At 46.9% G+C, this 24,886-nt stretch overlaps 1 protein-coding gene across 2 annotated transcripts in view; it reads right to left on the reverse strand.

The window, feature by feature from the left end:
• The window catches only part of Mgat5 (alpha-1,6-mannosylglycoprotein 6-beta-N-acetylglucosaminyltransferase), a 294,834-nt gene that overhangs the window by 18,437 nt on the left and 251,511 nt on the right, over nt 1-24,886 (reverse strand). For both annotated transcript variants that reach the window (XM_038349993.2, XM_038349992.2), the window contains exons 12-13: nt 20,234-20,383; nt 6,603-6,749 (exon numbers count right to left, since the gene is read on the reverse strand). In XM_038349993.2, the coding sequence (XP_038205921.1) occupies nt 6,603-6,749; nt 20,234-20,383 (297 nt within the window). The remainder of the gene's footprint in view (nt 1-6,602; nt 6,750-20,233; nt 20,384-24,886) is intronic.

Raw genomic sequence — 24,886 nt, forward strand, 5'->3', positions numbered from 1 at the left:
ATTTCAGAAAAACGTCACAGCAACATCAGTGTTCCCCTGGGTACTACCCTCCAGTAAAACATGCCTCCATGGGTAGATGCCACATTGACCACAGCTCTATAAACGTGTGTGATGTGTACATGGATTATACTCAGCTCCCTCTTCATAACGGCAAACATAAGAAAATAAGGCTGGCAGTGTACAGATGAATATTTTATACCTTTAAATACAACTGTTCACTTGTAAGGTGGAACCAGACATGTCGTCTTCTATAATTCCCAGTCCATAATACTGAACAGAATAATAGGTATTATTATTTTCCTAGAAATAATTTTTTACATATTTCTTTTATATATATTATAAATGTGAAAAATGATCTACAAAGGCAAGTTCTATTACTTGCAAATCTTATTTCTGTAGAGGAAATATGTTCTACTTATTCTTTATTAATTTACAAACTTGTTCACCCAGTCACTCATTTACTGTATGTAACCGTATGGGCAATGTATGTGCAGGAGCATGCCCTTGTGTGTGTGCTAAAGCCAGGGGAAGACACTGGGTGCCTGGCTGTGCCACTCTCTGTGCCTTATTCACGTGAGACAGTGTCTCTCACTGAATCTGTGCTCACTGGTTTTAGCTAGACCGGCAGGCCAGCAAGCCCCAGGGATCTCAGTTCCCCGCCACCCCAGCACAGCTGGTGCAGGCGCTGGAGGCAAGGCTCGGCTTGTATGTTGGTGCTCAGGATCCAAAGCCGGGGACAGTACCCGTTCAGCAAGGGCTCTCACCCACTGACCAGTCTCTGCAGCTGGGAAATGCATCCTAACCTATTCACTACAGGAGGTGCTATTGTTGGTGCTAGTGCCATGGCTTTGGCTTTTGAGGCCAGCCTGCCTCTCTTTCTTGTTTTTCCCCTTTCAATTTCCACAAGTACATAGTTACTTAGAGAACTACAAAGCTAATTAGCAGCTGCCATCTCTTGGCCACTGCCCTTGGGACCACACCAGCCACTGCCAGACCAGTTTGGGGCAGGAAGCTAGGAGCACAAGCCTCTGGGAAAGTCTCCAGGAAATATGAAGACCTTGCAGTCCTGAGGCTGCAGCCTTTCTTGGCTTCTACGCATGCTCCCTCTCCTGTCACAGTCTCCCTCAACCCCCGCCTCGTTTCTCAGACTCTGTGGTCAGTGCTGAGGAGTTTGCAGGCCCAGAGTCATGGAAACCTTATTTGCTAATTTAAAAAAAAAAAAAAAACAACTCTGTATAAAATGTTTTGATTCAATACCAGTCCACAAAGTCTTTGGTTGGGCCAGACATTGAGCTAATCCCCAATCCATATATTATTTATCAGGCTTCCTATATATCACAAGGATCCCAAGGTTCTTGGAGTCTACATAACTAGAAATCAGCAAAGCCAAGTTCAAATCTAGACCCTACAGCAACAGATCGGCTTTATGGGGACGTGCTTGTGTGGGTTTGTATGTATGAGTGTGCACATGAGTGTGCAGGCCAGAAGTCAATCTTGGGTGTCATTCCTGAATCAACCTGGGCTGGTTGGCCAAAAAGCCCAGGGATCCACTTGTCGCTGCCTCTAGCACTGGAATTACAGGCATACATTGCCACACCCAGCTTTTTACCTCTCTTTTGAGGCCGGAATCAAGTCCTCCAAGCCTTTTACATCAACTGAGCTGTCTCCCCAGTTCCAGTTCAGTGTTTTTGGGCAAACCACCAAACTGAGAACACCATCAAATTCTTAAGAAAAAAAATGTACAAAGCCTCAAAAATCACTCTTAAAATTTACATATATGTATATGTATATCTCTCCATCCCAGGGCTGCGTTTCTGCCATGTTAGACCTTTTGGGAGTATGGGCAGACTGTCACATCATTTCTGCTTTGTGGCCTAGAGGACAAGCTAATTAGTCCATCTACTGCAACAATTTCTGCAACAATTTCTACTACCAGAAATGTCACCATTGAGTCATCGACATGGTAGTGCAGGCTCGGCTCAGCCCTCCCCTCCCCTCCCCTCCCCTCTTTCAAGGCCCCTGCTTATTTACAAGACTGCTCTAGGCGCTTAGCAAACACAAGATGCCAAGCCATTACTGTTTGAGTTTGCATTTTCTGAGGGTTACTTAATTTTACGAGCGAGGCCTTTTTGATTCATTAAGCCCTCTCAGAACTCTGTGTTCCTCCTTGTTAATTTATTGAGGACTGCTGATCTCAGCCCCTTGAGTGTATATCTGTCAGGAGGTTTACTGGGCATCCTCTGGACAAGCAGCATCTTGGGAAATGAGGTGACTTCAGAACCTCTGTAGAGCCTGCAAGGAGATTCCATGCTCCCTTTACAAGAACCTATTAATATGTTCCCCAATATAAAAATAAAAATCTAATTTATATTAAAGTACAATGAAGTAACTCCACTCCTCAAGGCAATCTGGAGTCTTTTCTTCCCTGCTCTGAAGAGACAATGCACTCTGAAAATTTGTTCTGATGCAAAAATAAAAACAAAGCTAAACTCAAATTTAGAGATCTCAGTTTTTTCCCTTTCCTTCAAGTGAAGGCAAAGAAAATTGGAGACTAGTGACCTTAATCAACATTTGTGTGGGAAGGGCTGTTTAACAGAAAGTGTCTAATGGACACAGAGACAGTATGTGACTTTGGGTTAAAACTTTTCCATTTGCTGAGGTAAGAGAGATCATTTCTGTGTGTGGTGTGTGTGTGTGTGTGTGTGTGTGTGTGTGTGTGTGTGTGAGAGAGAGAGAGAGAGAGAGAGAGAGAGAGAGAGCGCTTTCTTGCTTATTCTTCACCATTTCTTAATGAACCTGGAGCTTGCCAATTCCTTGGCCAGTAAGGTCAAGGGATTCTGTCTGCCTTCTCAGGCTGCTAGCATATGCCACCATGCTTGAATTACTCTGTCTGTCTGTCTGTCTGTCTGCCTGCCTGCCTTTCTATCAGTTGTGTTTGTGTCAGTACCTGCATATGTGTGTGTGTGTGCGTGCGTGTGTGTGTGTGTGTGTGTGTGAACTGGTGAACTGAGTACATGCTTGGTATCCAAAGAGGCTAGAGAGGGCATGGATCCCCTAGAACCAGAGTTTATAAACCACTAGATGTAGGCGCTGGGAACTGACTCCAGTCTTCTGCAAGAGCAGCAAGTGCTTTAACCACTGAGCTGAGTATCTCCCCAGTTCCTTCTAGATCAGTGGTTTCCGGCATTCCTAACGCTGTGACCCTTTAATGCCATTCATGCGGGGGAGACCCCCAACCATAAGATGATTTTATTGCTACTTCATAACTGTAATTTTGCTACTGTTACGAATCATAATGTAAATATCTGATAGGCAGGGTATGCAACCCTTGGGGGTCGAGACCCAAAGGCTGAAGACCGCTGTTCTAGAGGTTTCGGATTTAGAACTCTGTAGACTGGTTGGCAGCTCTTTCCCAATTAGAAGCATCTTTGGTTAAGGAGATGTGCGGGCTTTTGAGAGCTGTGGAAGCAGGGCACGTGGCTCTTTTTGCCATGAGATCAAGGTCACCACTCCCTCTCAAAGCTGTTAGATGTCCTTCTCCTGCATGAGGCCGACGAACCTTGGCTCTCCATTGTTCATCCACTCTAGAAGTTCTCTCCTTCCTATTTAAAGCCCACCCCAACCCCTTTCCGCTAACTCTGAAATCCCGCCTTTGTACAACTCCAAGGTAACTCCCCTCTTTCATCCACTTAGCTTTTATTTCGGTCTCATGCATTTCAGGTTGGCCTTGAACTTGCTATATTGCTGATACTGACTTTGAACTTCTTACTCTCCTGCCTCCACTTCCAAAGCGCAGGTATTACAGGTGTGAGCCACCACACCTGTTTCATGCAGTGCTGGGATGAAACCCAAGGCCTCTGAGCCAAGCAAGTGCTCTACCAACCAGGCCACATCCACACCCCCACCCCCACTCTGCTACCTCTATACATTGTATGATGATGCTGTTGCCTTCTCACACTCCCGCATCAGATAGGAAGCTACTAGAAAACGGGGAACTCTCTGCCAAACTCCCCCAGGAAGGCAGCTAGTACCACAGGCTGTTGTGTGGACAGGCTCAGCTTCTGTCCACTCCCTTTGGCACCTTGGCCTCCTGTGGGAACACTGGACTTATGGAGTTGTCTGGATGAGGCCACACGTGGCGCCACTGATGACAGGACTCCATATTCTTTCTCATGGTCTCATTTAAGGACTGACAGAATATTCCCTTGTTGGTGCCTCAAGGTCTCTTCTCTCCTTGTGCCACAGAGGATGAGTGTCCTCCCCAATTTCAGCACGAACACACGGTTAAATGATGGCAAGTGGCGGAGGACAAGGGACACTTCCTCAGTATTGGCTGATGTGAGCACTGTCATATGACGACATTTCCTGGGCATGGGGTAGAACGTGTTCGGCAGTGTCCCCTTTGTGAGGATGTGTGTGCATGTATACGCGTGTGTGCGTGCATGCCCTTGTGGAGGCCAAAGATCAATCTCAGATTATTCCTCCTGAGCCATCCCTCTTTTTCTTTGGAACAGGGTCTCTTCCTAGCCTGGGACAAATCGGACAAGCTTAGTTGTCTGGCTAGCAAGCCCTAGGGATCCCCTGTCTCCTTCCCCACAGTTCTAGGATTACAGGTGAGTGCTATTGTGCCTAGGTTTGTTTGTTTGTTTTTAAACATGTGTTCCAGGGTTTGATTGCAGGTCCTCCTGCTGTGTGGCAAGCACGTTACCCACTGAAGCTATTTCCACAGCTCCATACTTCAAAGGTTTTACACATCAAGAGAAATAACCAACAAATAAAATAAGAGAAAATATTTGCAAATTATATCTGATAAAGGGTTAATATCCTAAATATCTAAGGAACTTCTACTGCTCAAGAGCAATAAATAAATAAATAAATAGATAAATAAATAAAAATTAAAAAAAATAAAAAATCAACAAACCTCATTTAAAAATAGGCAAAGTATTGGGCGGTGGAGGTACATGCCTGTAATCCCAGCACTTGGGAGGCAGAGGCAGGTGGATCTCTGTGAGTTGGAGGCCATCCTGGTCTACAGAGGGAGTTCCAGCGCAGCCAATGCTACACAGAGAGACCCTGTCTCTAAAAGCAAAAACAAACAAAAAAGGACACAGTATCTAAATAGTCATTTCATAAAGACTCTAACGAAGGGAAGGGAGGGGAGAAACTCATTTGACGCACTGCTTGGAAGACAAGTCGAGGAAGTGTCCCAAAGGGTTAAAAAAGCAACAGAACTGAAAACAAACATTCTAGAAACAGCAGCTGCTGTGTCACACTAGGCCTTTCCAGCCCTAACTCTCCAGCCAAAGGCCCCACGGGATTCCGCTTTAATGTCCCTGTGCATGAGCAGCCAGGGGAGCCACTAACTGCCCAGAAATAACACAGAAGCCAATCTCATGGTTTCCTGCACACACCTGTGTCTGCCCAGATACAGAATCATCCCCACCTTTGGCACACAGATCACCCACATGGAGCTGTAAATGACTTCTGTTTATGGCCCCGAATGAACCCTGGCGATGCTCCGTGGTGATTCATCACCCCACTGCAGGTTTCAAGAGCATCTGCAAAGGCAAATGGGCCAAGGCTCCTGTGAGAGGCTCTTGCTATGTGGGGATGGCTTGACAGCATGCTGAGGGTGGGCTGAAATCTCAGGAATATCCCGTTCATCAACTACGCTGTCTTGTCTCTGATGTTCTCTCTGTCTCTGTCTGTCTGTCTGTCTGTCTGTCTGTCTGTCTCTCTCTCTCTCTCTCTCTCTCTCTCTCTGTGTGTGTGTGTGTGTGTGTGTGTGTGTGTAAATGCTCGCTCAAACCTACAGAGGTCACAGGCCAACCTTGGCTGTTGTTCAGGCACTGTCTACCCTGTTTTCTTGAGACGTAGTCTCTCATCAGTTTGGGACTCGCCAGGAAAACTAGGTTGGCTGGTCAGCGAAGCCCAGGGACTCACTTGTCTCTGCTTCCTTGGGGCTCTAGGAGCCTGCTACCATGCCTAGCTCTTTACAGAGTTCTAAGTGCTTTATTGACTAGTCCATCTCCCCCGCTCTGTGGCTGACATTCTCTGTGAAGAGTCACTGGTCAACATTTCTTCTTTACCATCGCCACGTGCAATGGAGAGGCGAGTGAATGTTCCCAGCGGCCTCCTCTTCTTAGCTGTAAGCCGTGATGAGAAGACTAGAAAGAACACCCACCATGGTCACTGAAAAGAGAGTTGGGGTAGGGGCTGGAGAGTTGGCTCAGCAGACAGGAGCCTGCTGTGTAAAGACGAGAACCTGCGCATGGGTCCTCAGCACATACTGAAGAAGAAGGATGTGATTAAAAGCATGGCAGCCAGCTTTTAATCACAGAGCCTAAGAGGTAGAGGCAGGGGACCCCAGGACAAGCTGGAGCACTCACATCAGTGAGCTCTGAGTTCACTGAAAGACTCTGCCTCAGTGAATATAGTGGCTGAGTGATGGAGGAAGACCCCACACTTCACTTTCTGGCCTCTACAAACGTGCCTACACACATGTGCATGCCTGCATGTGCATATGCGCACACACGTGCCACCCATACACACACACATAAACACAAGAGCATAGAAGAAAGAGGAATGCTTCTGATGCTCACCTCTCTTAGGGTCGGCTTGCCAATGAAGAAGTCTGTGTTTTTGCTGCTCTTGGGAGGGTTGAACTTGGGGTTCAGGAAAGCACAGCCATTTGCGATGGCCTCCAGGGGAGCTGGACCCTCATAGGGGAATCCCAGCCCAACAAACAGCTGTAAGACAGGAAAACACGTCACATGAACATAGCATCACAACTGCCTCTTGGCTCCCGCGCGCGGTCAGTTTCTGTGGGTGCCTCTGACATACTGCGAGAGGCGTAGCTCTCGAGGTTGGTGGCTTGGGACAGAATGAAGGGGCTTACAGCAAGATCTGCAAAGCTGCAGGTGCAGCACAGGAAATGCAAGGCCCTGTGGAGCGGCTTGCCTTGTTTCCCCTCCCTTGCTGACATGAAAAGTAAAGAAGAGGTGGGACTCTGGGGAAGGGAGAGTGGGAGTATGAAACGAAACCAGCAATAAACCCAAGACCCAACAATTGTCCTTCTGTCCCTTAGCAGGAGACATAACTGCAAAAACACTTGCTTAACTAAACAGAAGGTTTTCTTCACTCAGGCAGGGAACAACAGGCCCTTTCAGGGACTCTGGGGCCCAGGGGCAGAAAGGTCACTTGATTACAGTTCAAATGGATCTGCTTTGGAACTTGGGAGGTCAGTAAACACAGGTTTTATGATAGAGTTTTCACTAGGGACACCACCAGCTGGCAGGTTTTGTTTTTCCCTCTGTGGGAGCAGAAGTTGCAAAGGCTGCGATTTCCCACTTCCCTCCCCAGCTAGCAAACCTCGGCTTTCCCTAGACGGACAGTAGATGGCAGCAGAAACAAGCTAAAGGTCCTTAGCGAGCCCACAGCAGCAGGGAGTTGCTGGGACAAAGCGATTGATATCACGGGTCAGGGGACCCCCAAATGGAACTGTCTCTATATAGGGGTACAGTGCTGTGCATGGCTGCTGCCAGGTGTATCTAATCCTGGCTCTCTCTGCTCATGTGCAGAAGCCAAGTCTGAAAGAGCTCCGGAGGCACACAGCCTGTGTCTTTTGGGAGTGGGGTACGGTGGAGGATGCTGGGGTTCCTTGTGTATTCGCGTTCAGGAACACCCAGGCTTTTTCCCCCAAGAAATGTCACTATCCAGGCAGTAATGAAGATATTCTAATGACAGGCATTAGAGCCCCTCCCTGTGGCGAGCAGATATTGAAACAATGAACTAGAATTTCACTTCAGTCTCAAGCAGAAAGAAGGGAAAGGCCGGAGCCTGGTGTCGGTCAGGGAGGAACTTGTCTCCCGGGAAGAGATTTCACCCCGTCTGACAACACTGCAGGACAGACTGGAGCTGAGACAAGGATGTGTCAGTGGCGGACTGAATGCACCCAGACCAGGAAATCTCCTGTCCTCTGTTTAACCTAAGCGCCATGTCGGGACCCCAAAGATGATGTGGGAGTCACGAGATCCCTTTATTTGTTCTCTCCCCAGTACGGTCACAAGTAATCCCCTTTTCTCTACACTCCACTATCTCTGGTCCCTCTAATTGACCCATTGAGGAAAAATGGCTGCACCTACTTGGCATGTCAGGGCTGCCAAGGCCCAGATCCGACCCCAACAATCCACTAACAGCTGGGAACATCAGGCAGCCCCTCTCTTTTCAACTTTGAGAAGAAAATGCCAGCAGAAACAGACAGGGTCTCGGCAGGTTTAACCAGAGTTGTTGAAGCCCACAGTATTTCTTGACCTCTGAAAATGAGGCTCTGCCAAGAAGTGCTGATGTCCTCCTCAACTCTACATTGTCAAAAACAGCTTTGGAAGAAATGGAGGCAGCAAACGCCTATCCATTTAAACAGAGAATCTTTGGGAGAGGGGTTATCTCCTTTAGGTCAACCAATCTGCACCTACTATTAAAGGATTAGAGGCCATTGCTTGGTGGACTTGAATGTGACCTAAGCTTAATTATATCTGAATAATCATTTGCACCAACAATTATGCACTATTGGCACCAGAGCATCTCAGTACACAGAAACACGTGGGGGGGGGGGAAGAGGGCTCAATGCTTGCAGTACAAGCATCAGAACCTGAACTTAGAGCCCAAAGCACACATGAAACTGGATGCTGTAGCACACCTTGTAATCCCAGGCTCCTACAGTGAGACTGGAGGCAGAGGCGGGAGAATCCTTAGATCCTGAAGGCCAGCTAGTTGACATTATGCAATGGTGAACAATAGTGACCTTATCTCAAACAAGGTTGGAAGTGAGGACGGATAGCTAAGGTTTTGGTCTGACTTCTACATGCAGACTGTGGCATTCATGTACCTGCACTCATAGATATGAACACATGTGTGTGTACACACCATATACATACACAGATGAAATAAGGAGCACTTAGGCCTAATTCTCCCAAGCCTCGCTCACTAGCTTCCAAGGACGATTACACCACAAGCAAACATGACATCATTTCTTTCTTTTTCTTGTTTTTCTTCTTCGTGACTGTTTCTCTGTGTAGTCCTGGCTGTCCTGGAATTCCCTGTGTAGACCAGACTGGCCTCAAACTCACAGAGATCCATCTGCCTTTGCCTTCTGAGTGCTGGGGTTACAGGCGTGCGCCACCACTGCCTGGCTACCTCACTATTTCTTGGCAACAAGTTTTTTTTTTGTCACACCAATTAAGACGACAGGAAATGATGCTTGGCTTTGAAACACTGAAGTAACAGTTTTCTGTCAGCTGTCAGTAAGGAATTTTTCTCTTGGTTCCTGTGTACTCATTACCTGTGACGGCACAGTGAAGCACATGTATGAAGGTCACATAACACATCTAAGGGTTGGGTGGCAATAATCCAGGTGAGAAAACTCACCAAAGGCTTCTCCTTACTTATAGTCTTGAGATGCACCTCATCTGTACCAACTTGCTTTTTCTAATGATCTACCACTGTGTCTATATGTGGCCCTCCCTCCCCCTCCCACCCTCCCTCTGTTCCTCCCCCCAGGCTCTCTCTGACTTCCCTCTCTTCTTTCTTTCTGAGGATTTCATATTATTTCCACTCCATTCTTATAGAATTCTTTACCACAGAAGGGAGAAACACAAGACAAGAAAGCACTCAAGGACCGGGGAGAGGGCCTAGAGGGCAACAGCACTTGCTCAAGAGGACCTGAGTCTGAACCCTCAGATAAAGATCCGGGTGAGGTCACACATTCCTGTAACCCCAGCACTGTGTGCATGGAGAAAGGTGCTGAGGCTGGATGGCCCCAGCCTAGCTCCAGGTTCAGGGAGAGACCCCATCTCAAGGGAATACGGCCGCCTGTGACAGTGCAGGACACCTGCTGTTCTCCTCCAGCCTCAGCACAAACTCACACGGGCACACACGCCTGTAAACGTATGTGTACACATACATACACACAGACACTCATGCGAAAACTGGGCAAAAGAAAACATTCAGTTTTCTTTCTGGAAGGCTTAACTCTTCCAGGGAAAACTGGCCACATTGTATGGGCTTAAGTCTGCCCTTCAGAAGACCAGCGCCTAACAAGGATACTCCAGACGGTGGACATCTCCATGGCTACAGCTCCAGCTCCAACGGTGAGTGTTTCTAAACGGAAAGATCTCACTATCTGAATTAAAACGACGAGGAAGAACAGACAAAGGAGCGTGCATTTTATCCATGAAGGGACTGGGACACCCTGACACAGTCGCCGAGGTAATTTTCTCCGTTTTGAAAGGAGAAAGAACTGTCTTAAGTCCTAACTAAGTTAATTAACGACGATCCCTCTAACCACTCCTGGGCTTGGTCAGCGTCACTCTCTTCTATTATGTAAGTATGTGGTTATGTGCACATGCATGCACATGTGTGTGGGAGCCAGGGGCCAAGCCTGGACGTCTCCCTCAGCTGTTCTCGTCATTGCTTTCTCTCATCTTTGGCGAGGCTGGCTGGCCAGTGAGCCCCAGGGATCCAAAGGCCTCCATTCCCCCCAGTGCTGGATTGGATGTGCATAGCACTACAACCCGTGTTCTAGATGTGGATTGTGGGTGATCAAACTCAGGTTCTCATGCCATTAATTCCTTTATTATGGAGTGGTGGCTATACCCAGAGACTCATATATACTGGGGAGTGCTATATCACAGAGCTACACCCCAACCCCCGTTCTGGTCACTTTTAATGGGGGGAAGACCAAGAATAATAAGATATTGGACCCACATAAACTCAGCATGTACTTCTCTGATCTTTATTAATTAGCCAGTGTGGGAGGCTCAGGAAGGAGTCTGGGCAACAGATTAACTTCAGCTTGCCAAGAAAATAGATTGCTGGTCAAGATGACCAGGGCAATGAGATGATTAACAGCACAGGTTGTACAGTCAGAAAGACAGGGATTCAAATTCTGATGCTAACAGTTCCTCATCTGGTAACCACAGCAACTGTGTGAGCTCATTCACAGTCTACTCACACTGGCTCTAGAAGCTCACCTAAGAACGCACAAGCACTCTGTCTCCTTAGGAGCAAAAATGGGGTCACCAGTAATGCTTCCGGCATGGTGTTTGCTGTGAGGACTGAAGGAAATATTTAATATTCTCAGGCTTGGTGCCTAGTAAACATCTGAAAAATTGTTGTTCAAGTTCAAATCCAGTTGTAATTTCACACAGCTGGACATTATTCTGGTCCTTCTTTCATACAGTCGGAGATGAAGGGCCTGGGGGCTGTTTGTGGGTTATGACAACTCCAGTCCTTTCATGTGTTTTTATGAGTTTCCTTCCTTCCTTCCTTCCTTTCTTCCTTCCTTCCTTCCTTCCTTCCTTCCTTCCCTCTCTTCCTCCCTCCTTCCTTCCTTCCCTTATGCCTGCCTTTGCCTCCTAAGTGCTGGGATTGAAGGTGGGTACCACTATGTCCAATAAGATTTCACTATTCCATCCGTTGCTAAACTACCAGAAGAGAGAATCATATAGAGCGTAGTGACTTCCAGGCAGAAAGACCAGTCCTACAAACCGTATGCTATCGCTAGGCCTCCCCTGTTTGTTCTTGACACAGTAGCTGGGCAGCAATCTATTTCCAGGAATAGGCATTCCCTTTATATCTTTAAAGAAGAATATGTACAATGGTTGAGCGTGCTGGCCAGTTTTGTCACCCCAACACATCCTAGAATTCTCTGGGAAGGGAGTCTCAGCGAGTGATCCTCTAGATCAGACTGGCTCATGGCTATGTCTGCAGGGGGTGGGGCTGTCTTGATGGCCTAAATTGATGTGGGAAGATCTAGCCTAGAAGTAAGTGCCACCGTTTCCTAGGTTTGGATGTGGAGTGTGTAAGGATAGAGAAAGTTAGCTGAGCACTAGGAATGGATGTATTCATTTTCTCTTTGCTCTTGGATGTCACATCCCTTACTTTTCTGATGCTCTGACAGAATAGCCCGACCACAAGCAAGCTAAGGAAGAAAAGGGTTATTTGCCTTAGAGTCCCAGAAAGGGGTACAGTCTACCATGACAGGGAAGGCTTGGTGGCAGGAACGTGAGGATCACCTGGCAGGTAGGAAGCAGGCTGATCCATTCCTTTTCAACTCTGTACAGGAGAGAGAGAGAGAGAGAGAGAGAGAGAGAGAGAGAGAGAGAGAGAGAGAGAGAGAGAGAGAGAGAGAGAGAGAGAGAGAGAGAGAGAGAGAGAGAGAGAGACAGAGAGAGAGAGACAGAGAGACAGACACAGAGAGAGAAAGAGGGAGGAAGTGGGGCCAGTGACTAGTGAAGTACTTCCTCCAGTGAGGTTCCATCTCCTAGAGGTCCCACTACTTGCCAACAGGACCAAGTGTCAGACAGGGGCACTTATGGGGCTACTTTGTATTTAAAGTTCAATGGCTACAGTGTGACCAGCTGCTTCACCTTCCTTGACTTCTCTGCAATGATGAACGGTAGCCTGGAACTGGAAGCCAAGGCAGCCCTTTCTCCCTTTCTCAAGGGCCCCTAGGTAGCCCTCTGTATTTTATTACAGCAATGGGAAGAAATTAGAAGATCAGGAAGTGGAGAAAACAATTTCTTTATCCTGAAAGGTGACAGTTTCACCTGGCTTCAAGCGTCCCTCTTCTGATGCTGAAGGACAGAAACAGTGGTCTTCCTCATGGTGGCTCTGTACTCTCCCTGTCCACAAAGCCTCTAACCTGAGCTGCTTTGGCTGTCTAGGGAAGAGCTGTGATGGCCTAGTAACCACAGAACTTAGCACACCTGTTTCAGCATTACCAACTGGCAAACTGGCAACCAAACCGGCACTTTCTGGGGACTGGTTTCCTGGGGCGGACTCCTGACTTCTCCCAGCAACCTTAGCGCCTGCCTGGTCAGAGATGAAACAAGCCAGAACACAAACACCAGCACCCAACTTGAAAGTTCCCACATTTTGTCATTTGAAAGCCAAAGCCAAATCAAATGTATTACAATTTAGTGTGTTAATTCACTGACCTAGAGGTGGGAAGTGACCATTTTTAGATAATCTCAATCAACTGACCTATGTTCTAGCTCAGGAGCAATTTGGATTTCTGACTTTCAGATTTAGTGTAGTCAACTTGGATGCAAAAGCCAGACACTGGGAAGAGGCCTGTGGGAAACACAGAAGCTCCCCTGACTACTGAGTTACCTGGATCTGGTTTTCGGACTGAACAAACCTTATCCCCAAGTGACAGTTAGCTCTGCCACCTTGTTACAACCTAAAACCACTTGGGAGGAGTCTCAGTCAGGGCTTGTCTAGATTAGGTTGGCCTGTGAGATTATCTTGATGATGTTAACTGATGTAAAGAGCCATCCACTCTGGACTGCATCATTCCTGGGCAGGGCGTGGAGAACTCTCTCTCTCTCCCCTCTCTCTCTCTCTCTCTCTCTCTCTCTCTCTCTCTCTCTCTCTCTCTGTGTGTGTGTGTGTGTGTGTGTGTGTGAAGAAAGAGAGCTGAGTTCACAAGCAAGCATTCACTTCTTCCTTGTTCTCTGTCCTTGACCACGGATGTAGCTGCTTCTAATTCCCACTGCCTTGACTTCCCCACAATGGTGGGCCATAACCTAAAATTGTGAGCCAGATAAACCTTTTTCTCCCTTAGGTTTCTTCTTGGGTATTCCCTTACCACAGCGAAAAGGAACGAAACTAAGACACTTGGTTAGGCAGAAAGCTTGAGGCCAGCCTGGGGCCCATGAGAGCCCGCTTATGGGCAAATCTCTTTGCTAAGATAAGATGTTTAGGAAGGGCCAGGTGATGTCTGAATTAGGTTACTCTGTGGGGATGCCGGAGGGAGACTGCCTTAATAAATTAATTAATATGGAAAGACCCAGTCCACTGTGAGCAGTACCATTCCCTAGGCAGGAGTCCTGAAGCAGAGAGATTGAGCTGAGCACAGTAAGCAAGCGACTGGACAGGACGCATTCATTTCTGCCTATTCTTGACTTGTGGAGATGCTCTAACCAGCTGCTTCAGTCTCCTGCTGCTGTATTTCCCTGCAAGAATGGATCGTATCCTGGACTTGTCAGCTGAAATAAACCCATTTTGTCAGGATATTTTGTCATGTCAACAGAAATGAATCCCAGCTGAACCCAGTGGGAAAACCCAAAGTTAGCTGGGGTTTTGGGGACTTTCAGCTGTGTGTTTGGGAATGCAGTTAGGCACAAAGGCAAGACCGTTGGAGCACATAATCTACACTGGTCATACCCGTTTAGGCATCTAGAGATAACTCGGTGAAAAATGAGGATCATTCTGGGTCACCCAAGTCATGGAGGAAGGAACGGTGGAGTGCCTGGAAGGAGAGGGTGTGGACAGCAGCTTCCCCTGCTAGGTTACAGTTAGAACTTGTCCTTGAGTACAGAAAGGAAAGAACTCAGTGTGGCTAGAGAGTAGAGCCCCAGACACCCTTTCACCAGAGAGCGGGGCGTGAATCCTCTGCGCTTTATGGCCCATTCATAAGAACCACCCAAGAGAAGATGGGAAAGGCACTGAAGTTAAAGCTAGGGAGGTAGGCTGGAGATGTTGTTCAGCTGGCAGAGTGCTTGCCTGATGTGCACAAGGCCCCAGGCTTGATCCCCACCACCACATAAACTGGCTGTGGAGGTACATACCAGTAATCACTACATTCAGGAGGTGGAGGCAGCGGGTCAGAAGTTCAAGCTCAGCCTTGCCTACGTGGTAAGTCTGAGCTCAGCCTGGGCTACTTGAGACCCTGCCTCAACAAACCAACCAACCAACCAACAGCAAACAAACAGAAACTAGGAAGATGAAGAAAAACACATTAATGGAGCTGGGGGATTTACCACCCTAGCGGGTCATGATGTGCTGGCTCCACCGGGTCTTCTAGAGTCTGCCAGACTAAGCGGTCTGCCTCTGGTCTTCAGATAAATAATTCATTCATCAAAATTCAGATAATCATTTCTTCATCTAAATTTACAGCTCTGTTAGAAGAGGCTTCTAGATTACAGCAACTTCCTCGCACTATAAGCCCCAATTTTCATGTTATACCAACACCTTCTGAGGCTGAGGCCCCAGGGGGCATGCTCAGACAAAGTTCTACTGAGCAAAGGGTGCTGTGGGCTAGACACAGAGCTCCAAAGACAGTGTACAGGCTGGGGATTCAGCTTAGTGGCAGCATGCTTGCCCCAGCATGGACAAGCACTGAGTTCAACCCGCAACACCGAGGAGCCAAGAACAAAGCAATACCAAACCCAAAGGTGGTGCATTAACAAAAATAACAAGCCCAAAAGTGACCAAAACACCAGCCACGTATCCCAATCTCAGGAGATCTTGGGGGAGAGGAGAGCAGGCTTGCTTCCGTCTCTAGCTGAGCCTGAGGAGAAGCTAATCATTTTACAGACATGTCTCATTGGCAGTTCCTGTTCTTCACCTCCAACATAGACGGGAATAAATTGCTTTAAGAGTGCTCAGAGGCACAGAAGGAGTTAGAAGCAGGAAAGGATATGAACGCAGAGCCAGAGTGGTCCATGCCAACTTTCCTAACTCCAGATTCATTCAGCTCAGTTGCATACCGCTGGGCTCGCAATGGAAGGGGAGCCTTGGCCACACACTACCTTGTGTCCCTCCTATGTCCAACAATCTGAGTCATAATTCCACACGGAGTTCTTTAATGTATTCTTTAAGGTTTATTTGTATTTTAAATTACATATAGTTGTGTGTGTGTGTGTGTGTGTGTGTGTGTTTACACATGCGTGCAGGTGCCCACTGAGGCCAGGGATATCAGATCCTCTGGAGCTGAAGTTACAAGTAGGAGTGAGCAGTTCAATGCAGGTGCTGGGAACAGAACTTGGGGCCTCTGGAAAGACTGCACACGCTCGTAACTGGGAAGCCATCTCTCCAGCCCTATATATTCTTTTTAAAAAATATTTATTTATTATGTATACAATATTGTCTGCGTGTATGCCTGCAGGCCAGAAGAGGGCACCAGACCTCATTACAGATGGTTGTGAGCCACCATGTGGTTGCTGGGAATTGAACTCAGGACCTTTGGAAGAGCAGGCAATGCTCTTAACCTCTGAGCCATCTCTCCAGCCCTATATATTCTTTTCTTATCAGAGAAACAGGTACTACATAATTCCGTATAGGGCATCATCATAAGGCATCAGTTTTAAATTAATTACTTCAAAAGTTTATGTATATGTGTACCTGTTTATCTCTGTATCACATGCTTGCAGTACTTACTGAGGACATAGAGGGCATCTGATCCTCTGGAAGGGGTGTTAGAGGAGGCTGTGCCTGATACAGGTGCTGAGAACTGAACCCTGGTCCTCTGTAAGAGTGGCTGGGCTGAGGTGGTACATGCTTTAATCCCAGCACTCAGAAGTCAGAGGCAGGTGGATCTCTGCGAGTTCCAGGGCAGCCAGGGCTTCACAGAGAAACCCTGTCTCCAAAAAACAAAGACAAAAACAAAACAGAAAAGAGCAGTATGTGCTCTTAACCACTGAGCCATCTCTCAAGTCCCAACATCTTTTTTTTTAAAGATACATACATACATACATATATACATACATACATACATACATACATACATACATATATATATATATATATATATATATATATATATATATATGTGCCTCTTAGCTGTTTGGCCTACTCCAACATCATACTGGATCTTGGAGATATTTTTTTCTATGTTCCCCCCAGACAGGCTGGACCTCAGTTGTGGCCTATTTCCCATTCTCTGACAAGGTGAACGGACGGTAGGCAAATGAGGGTTCTTTTAAACTCTGCAGGGCTGAGGAGACATTCCGGAGGTCGGGGTAACAGAAGCCTGTGAGACGGTAATGACGCACTGCGAAGCAAGCTCTGCCACGGTGTTATTTGAAAGGAACTTGAACTTTCAGCAGGATCTCACCGAAGAAAGTAAAATGAGGCAAATGGCAGAAAATAGCAACGCTGCCGTGAAAGGGCCCGGGCATCTTGGTGACTTGAAAATGTCAAACTCAGAGAGAAAATGACAGGAAGAGAACAGGGAAACGGGGGGTGGGGGGAGGAGCGCCTCACTCCTAGAGCCACGAGCATCATTAGCTGATAGGTGACCTTTAGGAAACTCAAGTCCTTATGAAAAGAAACCTGGTGTTTGGCCAAAGGGTTAAAAATTTTATCAAAATATTTTATCTCTGGAATCGCCCTTGAAATGACTCGGAAGCAAAATGAATCAAGTGCGTTTACAGACGGAGAAACAGACAAAGCCCAGACAGCCATCCTTTTAACTGGCGGACAGCCGCAAAGTTTCAGATGACTTGCACAATTGTGTGTGCGTGGGGGGCGCATGCATCTCACGGCGTGTAAGTGGGGGTCAGAAGACAGCTCTGGGGAGCTAGTTCTCTTCCTTTCCACTTTTTGTGGGTTCTGGAAATCAAACGCAGGGCCTCAGGCATAAGCAGCAAGTGCCTGTCGAGCCATATCGCTGGCTCCCGCCCACCCCATCTTTTAAAAATCTCTGTGTAGCCCAGCATGGTGGCATATGCCTTTAATCTCTACACTCAAGAGGTAGAGGCAAGTGGGTCTTTGTGAATTTGAGGCCAATCTACTTTACACAATGAATTCCAGGATAGTCAAGGGTATGTAGTGAGACCCTGTCTCAAAAAAAAAAAAAAAAAAAAAAAACAAAAAAAACAAACAAACAAAAACCAAAAAAAAAATCCCAAAAAAGCAAGTAAAGAAAATGAAAATCTTTGTGTGCAGGTATGCAAGTATGGAGGTCAGAGGACAATCTCAGGGGTCACATGATCCCACCCCCCAATGTTGTTTGAGACAGAATCACTTGCTCACTGTAAACCAGGCTGGCTGACCTGTTAGCTTCTGAGAGTTCTCCTGTTCCTGCCTCTCATTTTGCCACAGAAGTACTGGAATTACAGATGTGTGCTCCCACATCTGACCTTAGTTGGGTCTCGGGGATCCAAACTCTGGTCTTCATGTTTTTGGGTTGAGCACTTTACCCTATGAGTTTACCCTATGAGTTATGCCTCTCCCCTTTTACTAAGTGTTCCTAAGCAGGGGTGTTTGTGAAGATAATGCGCCAAAGGCCCAGCAGAGCTTGAATTCCCAATTAGGAAGCATGAAGGAGTCAGAGGCTCCGCCATGACTTGATCTCAGTTTAACTGTGAGAAGTCGGGATACCTGGAATCCACAGTGGTGTTGGCTTTGTTCACCTCAAAGCTATTGCCAGATGCACCTTCTAAAACTGAGATCCTGGTCTAGGGAAACAGGTTGATTAGTAAAGTGCTCACGATCCAGCCTGAATTCAATACCCAGAACCCACATAAAATAAGTGGGGCACAGTAGTCAGTAGTGATGCTTGTCACCCTAATGCTGGGGAGGCAAAGACAGGTGGAACTCTCATGTAGACTGTCCAGCTGGCCTAGCCTATTTGGTGAGCTCAGAGCCAGTGAGAAACTCTATCTAAAAAAACAAAAGCAAACATAACTAAAAATCCCAAAGGTGTGGGTTGGAGAGTCAGCTCAGCAGTTGCAAAGTTCCTCCTGCTCTTGTAGGACCTGGGTCAATTCCCAGCACCCACACTGTGGCTCACGTGACTCCTCTGACCTCAGGGTCCTGCATGCACATGGTGCACATACATACATACATACATACATGTAAAATAAATAAATAAATGAATGAATGAATAAATAAATAGCCCCACCAGGTAAACGGTACCTGAGAAATGATATCCAAAATCGATCTCTGGCTTCTACATGGACGCAAATACATGTGCACACACATACATACACTCATGTATAAATATGTACTCATATACATATATGCAAATAAATAAATAAGTGCAGAATCCTCAGTGGTTTTTCCAGCCACCTATGCCACAGGGTCTGAACTCTGCCCCAAACTGTGACAACCAGACTCTACCTCCTTAACAAAAGTCATATTCTAACATCAAACGTAGGAAGATTGGATTTAATTCTCTCCTGAATATGTCGCCGGCACCTTGGTCCCATGAATCTGTTTCTTTATGGTTCAGATGCCAGATGGCTCCACACCCGGGCCCATCCCACTGGTCTTCCATACCCCGATAATGTTTCTTGAGTTAGTGGGCCAGGGGAGGGGTAGGAGGAGAGCAGGGGAGGGGTAGGAGGAGAGCAGGGGAGGGGTAGGAGGAGAGCAGGTCAGGGGCCTGGTTCCCTGAGCAGCAGTGACTGTGGGGCGGGGGAGGGGGAGCTTGACAGCTGTGACCTCTGCTACCCTATCTCACACAAGGCAGGGCTTTACCTTTCCACTCGCAGCTGCTGGCTTGATGCCCAGCACAAGAAAAGTGAACCTCATGAACAGGGGTTTTTAGAATTTATTTCTTGGGGTTCTGGAGGTAGAACCCAAAGCCTTGCACATGTCAGATAAATGCTACCACTAAGCTTTAGTGAACATATTTTTTTAAACTTTCAATTGCAAAATGCATATTTTAAACAAAATCAAGGAATGGATTTATAGCAACCAACCACGATGTACAATTTATTATTATTATTATTATTATTATTATTATTATTATTATTATTATTATTTTGCAACAGCTGCTCTAGGACAACACTAGCTGGTTATTACTTAAAGCTTAGGGTCTCATGTATCCTAGGCTGGTGACAAACTCCCTAAGTGTTTGAGGATGCCCAAACCCCAATCCTCCTGCCTCTAAATCCCAAGTGCTGGGATTACAGGCGTGTTCCAGCATGTCCAGCATCGACCTTTCTCCTTTAGAGTCAATACACAGATACATTTGAAACACAAAGGCACATGTAAAGGTTTTGCAATTGTAAAGTGTATATGTGTACATAAACACCCAGAAAACCTTGTAGCTAGGCTAATAATCTAAGCTAATGTTTCTGTGGAATCATCATTAAGTGAATTATTTCAACAAGTAATAACAGTTACTAAAACTTCACATACTGCAATACAGTTCCCATCTAGTTCTATGTGCTGGGCAAGCACTGAGCTATATCCCCAACCTATTGCTTACAGTTTTATTGCAACATTGAAGAGAAAACATGATCAACAGAGTGTATAAGATACCAGGGCTACACAGAGAAACCCTCTCTGGAAAAACAAACAAACAACCCCCCCCCCCCAAAAAAAAACAAAAAAAAGAAGGAAAAGAAAAGAAAACGAACAATTTTGACCCCATTTCCAATGTCAGGGAAACAAACCCATAAGCCACTTGAATGTTAAGAATCTGCTGGGAAGTTACCTTCGTTTCCCGGAGAAGAAACTGCAGGTCACGCCCACTGAGAATGCCGTGATTTTTTACGTAACTGGGAATGTTCTTTGTGCTGGAGCCGTAAACAGTGGCATGCACTTCCATGTATGTGTGAATGATATCCAAGTAGATTTTCTTATTCTAGAGAGGGGACATGAGCAGAAAGTGCATTAGTGAAACAGCCTGCATGGGAGGTTGGAACCTCTGGGGCGAGCGACAGGGCACAGAGACAGGAAAGGTCAACGCTGAGATCTTAGCCACGCCAATAGTGAGATTTATTTAAAAGCAACCTTGCCTAGGGATGGAGACATGGCTCGGAAGGTAAGCATGGCAGCCTGCTTGCAATCACATGCTAGGGAGGCAGGAACAAAGGGTCTCTAGGGTAAGCTGACCAGCTAGACTAGCAGAATCAATGATCTCCAGGTTCAAGTGAGAGATTCTGTCTCAGTACCTAAGGCGCAGAACGATCAAGAAGACAACGATGTCAGCCTTCATATGTAATCCCCCGCAATGCATATATGTACAGGTATACATAAGTGTGCCCACACACATGCAAACCCATACACATGCATACATACATATGCCGCAGTGACACATATACACATGAAAAGCAGCAATCTGTCTGGATCTTGAGGGTAGAAACAGTCATATTGCTACTGTACAAGTCTACAAACAGAACCATGTTGTGTGTATACATACACACACATATATAATTAATATATAAATATTACAGAATAAAAACAGTTATAGCCAAGGAAGTATCATCCTTGTTTTGAGAATTGCTAGGAACCTAATGTATTGCTTTTGGCTCACGCTGATTTTTGGGAAGGAAGTTTGTGTGTGGTGTGGCTGGGATGAAGGTTTGGAGAAAGCAGTCAGTTGGACTAGAATATTTATCCAGAGTTGTTAAGCTGTCTCCAGGGAATACAAACATTCCCCCGCTCGCCAGATTTCTTGTGATGATTAACTCACGCTGTCAGGACCGCAGCCCACTTCTTTCTGATGGTGGGCAAGAGGACGGTTTCTCACAGTCCGTACCGACGGGCCCAGCAGCCGGAGAACTGAGACTACCCAAGTGAGCCACAAGAGACAGGGAAGTGAAGGGGGAGCCGTGAGGTGCTGTGAAGCCGTGGGGAGCATGCAGACTTCTTATCAAAAGCCAAACCACAGGTCCCGCATCTGTAGGCCCAGGTTTCCAGGTTCCAAAATTGGAACCACCTGTGCCAAGGAAGCACGCTCACTTTCACTTCCCCTGCACGTGTGTGTGTGTGTGTGTGTGTGTGTGTGTGTGAGAATGAGTTGTACAAGCGGATTTTGTGTGACATGCCCCCTTCCCTTTCTTTTTAATTTGAAGGATCCAAGCTTTATAATGGTTTCCAGTTGTGCCAAAGTAGGACATGCATTTTCCCATTCTGAATGTCTCCCCCCGCCCACACACATATTAGGCAAATCTAATAATAGCCAGTTTGTGACCAAAGACTGTTACAGAACTTGGAGAGAGAGAGAGGGGGGGGGGGGGGGGAGGAGAGTGGTGGGTGGCCCTAGCAGCCGAGAGTGCAGAGAAGTGGACTTGAACCCCAATGAAGCTGGTCTAAGCTGGCCTAAGCCTCTCTGTGTACCATCCCTTCTTCTGTGACTATTACACAGGGCCTGGACTTTGGAGGAAAGATTTAAGAAGTATTCATGAACAAAACCCAGCTAAGTCATGTTAAAATGACCCATTTTGTGCATAGAGTAACAGTCAGTAATAGGCAGCCTTTGGACTGCAGGCTAGCCTATGAATACAGCAAACGTCTGAACCACACGTTTGGTGTGGCCGTAAGTGGCTGAGCTGATTTATGGTCTCGGAGATGTGGCAGCTTGACCAAGCAAGAGTGGAATAGTTTATCAGCCCCGACTTCTTACTTCAGGCCTGAGGGAGCCCTGTTTAGGATCCTCTACCTCCTGTAAGTTAACTGGTAGGATTCTAGGATATAGGTGCCTGTACTGGGCATCTAGTAAATCCTGTTCCCCATGTTTTCTCAGAACCCCATTTCCTGGGAACTAGGCAGGGGGCTCTGTAATCCCACTGACTTCCCTACTGGTCAGCCCAGTGGAGAACCAGTCCCAGGGCAGCTAGCAGTCCCAAAGAGCCTGTGAGATCGTCCCCAGCATCCACACTGTTCAACACAGATGGCTAAGGATCAAAGGTCACTCAGTGCTGGAGTCAGCACTAACAAGGTGAAGATAGGAGGTGGGGGTAACTGGGCAGACAGGAGGCAAGCAAAGGGGCTCAGGGACCAACAAGGGAACAAGACAGACACACAGAGAGAAATGGAGGATGAAGAGGAGGAAGGGGAAGGAAGGGGAAAGAGGAGGAAGAAAAGGCCAAGAAAGAGGAAGAAGAAGAGGAGAGGGAGGAAGAAAGGGAAGAGAAGGAATGTGAGAAAAAGTGGAGAAGCAGGTTTGGGGATCTATCTTAGTATTAGAATGTGCATCTCTAGCTGTGTCATACTGGGCTACATGGAACACTACCAAAAAAGAAAGAAAGAAAGAAAGAAAGGAAGAAAGAAAGAAAGAAAGAAAGAAAGTTCCTAAACTTAGCCATGGCCACCCCACACCCCACATTCCCTAGTCTCTAGATACCTATAACAGCAATGGTGCTAGACACCCCAACTCTTCTCGGACCCCCTCCCCCCAGTTTTCACTTGAGTCACTTGGGGCAGATTCTAATTATGGAAAAGAGGCTCTCAGGACAGTCTGTGGGCTTTGAAGTGGGGACTGGAAGTAGACACAGGCATCTGCCCCTAATGCAAAAAGAGGCTTTTCCGGCTCACAACCAGCTGCTGACTGGGGAGGCCCTAGCAGGGGCTGCAACAAGGTACAGCAGCAAAAGGCCCATGTGGTTTCATTTGAGGCTAAACCCCTTCATTGCAGACAGATTTAAGATTAGGATCCCAGACAAAGGCCTGGGAAAGGAAGGCCCTGCAAGGTCACACATGTGCCGCGACCAATCGAGGAAAGGCAGGGGCTCCGCGACCAATCAGGGAAAGGCAGGGTCTCGCTGAAGTGCTCCCGGCAGGAAGGCACAGGCAAGGAGGAAGACTATGGGAGGGCTCAACAAGTTTGCAAAGGCACCAGGGTGTGGTGAAGTCTGAGAAGAGAGTCCCTTCAGAGAGATGCTGGCAGATCAGAGGGGGAAGGCTTCAAGCAGAACTAACCTTCGGATTTGACGTGACAGATAACGCTAGCTCTTTCTGCTACACTTTAGTCACACTTAAATACCTTGACATCATTTAGGATGTCAGCTGTGATACAGTATCTCTGTCTACCAATAGTTCACGCTTTGGAAAGTCACGTGTTAATGACATCTGATGGTGGACCTTAGGAAGCAATTAGGATTACAGAAATTGAGATCTCATCATAGCTAGCCTTGTGGCAGTTTTGTAGAACTCTGGGAGACAGAGCCATGTTTCTGTTCCAAATAGAGCTGCACCAGACACTCTCAGACAGCTCCCCGCTGAGACTAAAGACCTGACAAAAAGCAACTTAAGCAAAGAGGAGTTGAGTTTGGCTTATAGTTCGAGGGCATATTGTCTGTCACTGTGGGGAAGGCGTCATGGCAGGAGTGGGAGGTGCTGGTCACACTGCCTTTAGTCAGTCAGGAATCAGAGAGAACAGCAAGTTGGGCCAGGTCGTAAATCCTTAGGGCTCACCCTGGTGACCCACTTTCTCCAGTGAGATGCCATCAGAATGCCAGCTGGGGACCAAATGAACCTATGGGGGAAGGGAGAAATCTCAAATTCAAACCACAGTATCTTCCCAGATGAAAGCCCACTCAATGCTGCAGGAGCCTGAGAAGTATTTCTGGTTCATTCAGGACTGAACCTGGCGTAGTCCCTAGGCACACTGTGGCTTCTTCAAACACAAGAGGCTTAACCTGAGGATGACTTGCCTTGCTCTACCAGGCTTCCTCATCTACTCCTGACCTCTGTGACCGGCACCAATAGCCTAGGAATCTCAACCACATCATACATATTGTCTGTATACCCTTGAAACCCTTAGTTAGCCAGTCCACATGCCAGACTCCTCCCTAGTCAGAAGCTGGATACTTGAGGGAGCAATTAGGGACAGATGCCTGAGCCCACCCCAGTCCCTGCTTCAAAGCTCTGATCCTTGCTCAATTGAATAATGCTAGAATTAATACAGCCAGTAGTGTGTGTGTGTGTGTGTGTGTGTGTGTGTGTGTGTGTGTGTGTTATAGTGCAATCCATCTTGAGGCTTGATGTAGAGTCTCTCATTGTCCTGGGGCTTAATGACTGAGCTAGCCTGGCTGGCTAACAATCCTCAGAAGCCTTCCTGTCTCCACCTCCCTGTCCTGGAATGACAATCGTAGGCCACTGCACCCAATGTTTTAACATGGGCTCTGGGGACCAGATTCAGGGTCTCCTGCTTATTCAGCAAAATGACTGCCTGAGCCATTACAACGAGCATCTTAGCAGACCTCGCCATGGCTCAAAAGGTGTGAAAATGTCAAGAAAGGACTAGTGTCAAAATTCATTACAAAATAACTACTACGCCTCAATGCTTCATTTGAAAAAAAAATTAACCATGGGAACTAATGTTAGGCATATGGTGAGTGTTTATACATGTGGGTGTTTGTAG

Source organism: Arvicola amphibius, chromosome 12 (assembly GCF_903992535.2).
Source record: "Arvicola amphibius chromosome 12, mArvAmp1.2, whole genome shotgun sequence".
Taxonomy (NCBI): domain Eukaryota; kingdom Metazoa; phylum Chordata; class Mammalia; order Rodentia; family Cricetidae; genus Arvicola; species Arvicola amphibius.